General features: G+C 53.7%; 1 protein-coding gene across 1 annotated transcript; it reads left to right on the forward strand.

The window, feature by feature from the left end:
• Positions 1-2,277: 2,277 nt before the first annotated feature.
• On the forward strand, positions 2,278-3,752 carry FANCF (FA complementation group F). Its single transcript, XM_075094962.1, is given in 2 exon segments — positions 2,278-3,435; positions 3,437-3,752. Coding segments are annotated over 2 exon segments (1,155 nt in total). The 5' UTR covers positions 2,278-2,334; the 3' UTR covers positions 3,491-3,752.
• The last annotated feature ends 374 nt before the right edge of the window (positions 3,753-4,126 follow it).

The following is a 4,126-nucleotide window of genomic DNA, read 5'->3' on the forward strand; positions in this document are numbered from 1 at the left end:
CAAAGTGTTGCACTCACTTGTATGTAACTGAAAGGTCTGCATGTTCCATCTTCTCTTTAAGGTGTACTAGTTTATAATATGCTTTGGAGTATATAGGCATGGTAGATGATAGATAGGTATGAAAATATTAATAACAAAAGTAATTCCATTCTTAACAATGCAAATAATCTCTAGCCACCTGTATACAATTTTACGTTTCTTATACCAGAAGTAGTTAGCAGAAAGCTTAAAAGTTTTTTTTCAGGAGAAAAACATCTATTTTAGAATACCTTAAAATACATTACATTCATAGATATTAAGGGATTCTTATGAGCTCCTTCAACCAGAGGGGCCATAGAATTTCACTCTAATTCCTATATTAGGCCCTTAACCTACAGGTGATCTAGACCATCAAGTCTCTATCCCCAATGATTTTTAAACAGATGACTGAAATAAGAAAATAGAGTGAGAGCCCTGTTTTCTTGAGAGTACTTAGGAAAGATCTTTCCTAAATAACCATCCAGGGCAGCCCAGGAGAGGGTTTGAACTAGTATCTAAGCCCTTGCTTACAATTTTCTTATTCTCTCTTTTGCTTTGTTTTGGAAATCTGACGTGAATTAGAGAAGCTGGTCACCAACAGCTAGCCGTTACCTTTAGGGCAGGGGTCTGTGGCCAGGGAACAAGGCCTGGGCACGTTCCTAGCCAGGCATAGGACTCCAATGGGTTCAGTGGCTCTCGTCACCCGCTTCAGGTTTCCTTAGTGGAAAAGAAAGCATTAGAAGCAAGTTGTGGGCCTTTTTCTTGTCTTTCACCCATGTTAGTTTGAAGTTTGGTGCAAGTCAGAGGCTATAACAGTTGTGTCCCTTGCTATCTGAGGTAAAGAATATTTGCTACGGAGAGTCTATTGCACGCTCACTCCACCACCCAAAAATGCAGTTCATTTCGATAATAAACTTGGGGAAAATAATTTCCAGCACTAAGATGTACAGAAGAAAACACACATTCTGCATAAGAGGAAGAGTGTTATGGTTTGCCCTACAGTATTGAGGTCACAGTGTTATAGTTTGGTTTCTGTTGCTGGTTGCTGCAATAAATTCCAGACAAACCTCCTTTACTCTGCCAGGTGTTGCTTGTGCCTTTCCGAAAGCCCTTACTAACGTAGCTGCTCGGGCAGGCTGGCGGTGGGATTTGCATCTTCCCTCACAACTGTCACCCAAGGGCTGGGCCGTGGGGCCGTGTCCTGGCAGGCGGGGGTGAGGAGGGAATGCCCAGCCCTGGTGACTGCCCTGCTCCTGCCCTGGGCGCTGCTGCGGCCGGTGCTGCCCTGCAGCCCAGCTCCGTGCCCGGCCGAGGGCACCAGGGGCTTCCTGGGCCTCTGCGCTGCCTCTGTACCTGCGCAGGGGCTGGGATTATGCCACGGAGCTCATGAACTCCCTGAGGAGCTCTCAGCAATTCCCAAACCTGCTGGCTCCAGTGCCCGCCGCCTTCCCGCCACTTCTTCGCCCCTCAGGGGAGGGGGAGCAGGTGGCGCCTGCGGAAGCTGCCAGAAGCCAGGCTGGCCTGCTCCCTTCCACACCGTGAGGGAACACTGGTCATGGCAGGTCTGTCACGGGGGCGAGGACGGAGGGAAAGGACCTGTCCCCCAGCTGAGCAGAAGCCCTCGAGGCGGTGGACATGAGGAAAGCCCCTGGCAAGTGTTGCTCCAACAGGTAGGCTCCAAGCTGTGCCTAACACCTTAGCCTGCCATGTAAAACTGTCCAGCTGGCAGAGGTGGGAGAGGGAGAAGGGGTCGCTTCTCCTCGCTACTGTAGAGGAGGCGTTATATATAGCATGTTTTCACCACGCTGTCTGCGGGGTGTCCACATGGCGAACCCTGGCTGGGTCGGCACCCAAAGGCCAGGGCAGATGTAAGCCCAGCTGCAGGCTGAGCTCACCCACGGCCTCCCTCCAGTGACGGGGGGTACCACGGGAATTGAGAAATAGCCCCAGATGCGGGGGTTTGTGGGGGGTGTTTGCTCTTGAGGAGTTTTATTTTTTTAAGGGATATTTAGGAATATTATTCTAAGCTTCATAGGTTTGTTTGTTTGTTTTGGTGTTTTAAATTCTTAATCCTCCTCGGTTTTTGATGCTTTAATGCAGCTCAACTTCCCCCACTCGCCCGTCGCAGTTAGTCAAAAATGACGGGCGCGGGCTACCCGTTAAAGTCTCCTTTAAGGGAAAATCAATCCGCATCGGATTGACGTCACGTTCAGCCAATAGAGTAACGAGTCCCCGCCCTCCCCAGTTCGGATTGACTGCGGCTCCCGGCGGCAGGCGGGACTTGTGCTCGAAGCGGTGGCGCCAAGGCCGGCGGCGATGGAGGCCGTGCTGGGGCAGGTGGAGCAGCTTCCCGCGCTCTTGGCCGTGTCTCGCTCCGCGCTGGTGCGGGACTGGGACCCCCTGACCATCGACAGGGCTCTAGAGTGGGCCCGGTATTTCCAGCACCTCCACGACCGCTTCCGCAACCGGCCTCGGCTCCGGGAGGCCCTGGGGCGGCGGCTGCGGCGGGGCCAGCCCGGCTCCCCGCTCGGCTTCTCGCACCTGGGCCGCTGCCCGCAGCTGCTGGGCCTGGTACTGCTGGAGAACCGCGCCCTGCCGCCCGCCGCCTACCGCCGCCTGCTCCACAAGCTGCTGCAGCCTTCCGACGCGGAGGCCGACTCCCAGTCCTGCGGCCTGGCGCTGCTCGCCCGCCGGAAGGCCGCCTCCCGCCTGCTGACGCTGGCCTGCGGCCCGCTGCTGTCCCCGGAGGGGCTGGAGCCGCAGGTGCAGGCGAAGGCGCAGCTGCTGCTGGACCGGCTGCGGGAGGAGGAGTGGCAAGAGGCCGCGCCGGCTGCGGGGGCCGCGCCGGCCGAGGGGTTCGCGGGCCGGCTGCGCTGGCTGCCCCGTGCCCTGGAGCAGCTCCCCCAGCCCCGGGCCTTCGAGGTGGTGGCGGCGGCGCTGCTGCTGCTGAGGGAGGGGAGCGGCGCCGAGCAGGCCGGAGGCGGGGGTCGGGACGGGAGCGGGCTGGACGGCAACCAGGCGAGTGGAGCAGGAGACGGATATGTTGCCGGGCCCCTTCTTTCCTGGCTGCTGGGGAACCCGGAGCGATTTTCTGCCTTCTGCCTCTTACTTCCGGGCTCCCTTCTTGCCTCCGTAGCTGGTCACTATCCCCAGTTAAGCAGACCTTATTTGGACCTCCTAACCGGCTGGGGAAGGCACTTGCTCTATGACCCTTTGCAGGGACAGTGGCTTAAAAGCTGTCCTGAGGAAGATGGATTGTCCTGGGAGGGGCTGAGGGAGCGCTTCAGCTGCCTCTGCCAGGGATCTGTGCTACTCAGGGAACAGACCCAAGCTGCTCTGAAACTCTTGAAGGTGCAGGATGGAGACTTCAATGTTCGTGGCCTAAGTGTCTGGACGGACTTACTGATGGAAGTAGAGGGAATGTCTGAGGAAAGAAGCAGAGCGCTTATGCGTGAACGCAAAAGCAACATGAAAACTTAGAAATCTAGCAAATCTGATTAACTGTATTTGATATGAAAGGCAAGAACACTGTACCTTGCTCTAGGCTGAAAACCAAGCACTGTTGTGACTGCTGATCACACTGGTTCTGACTGCATGTGAAGTCTTTCTGGGAGGCCTTGTGCTTTATTGTAATTGCTCTGTCAACTCTGGTCACCACAGGAAATGTCTTTCTTTTCAGTACTTGCTGCTCACCTAATAAAATGAAGAAAATGCTTTGTGTTTCAAATACAGAATAGTTTTCTGTGTAGAAAATACTACAGTTCAGATATTGTCATGTCTTTAACTGTTGGAGGCTGACCAAAAGCCCAAAGGGAAGGTGGAGTTTCAAACGTGAAAACCCCCAATTCAGGGTTAATTTAGTAGTGGTTATCTTCCTTGGGCCGTCTGCTCTGGTGGCCACTTACATGCTTCTATAGCTCTTGCACTTGACTTAGCCCCTGGGTCTGATTTAAGGTGGGAGAAAGCCAACTGGAAAGCTTATTGAAAAGTCCTAAAATTAGAAGGCTTTATTAGTTGCTATATTATATGATAATATGCAAGTATTTCCTAAGAAAACTGCAGTAGAATGTAGGGTGTTCTGTGTGGTTTTCTTCCCTTTTCCATAGTC

The sequence above is a fragment of the Phalacrocorax aristotelis genome, chromosome 5, assembly GCF_949628215.1.
Source record: "Phalacrocorax aristotelis chromosome 5, bGulAri2.1, whole genome shotgun sequence".
NCBI lineage: Eukaryota > Metazoa > Chordata > Aves > Suliformes > Phalacrocoracidae > Phalacrocorax > Phalacrocorax aristotelis.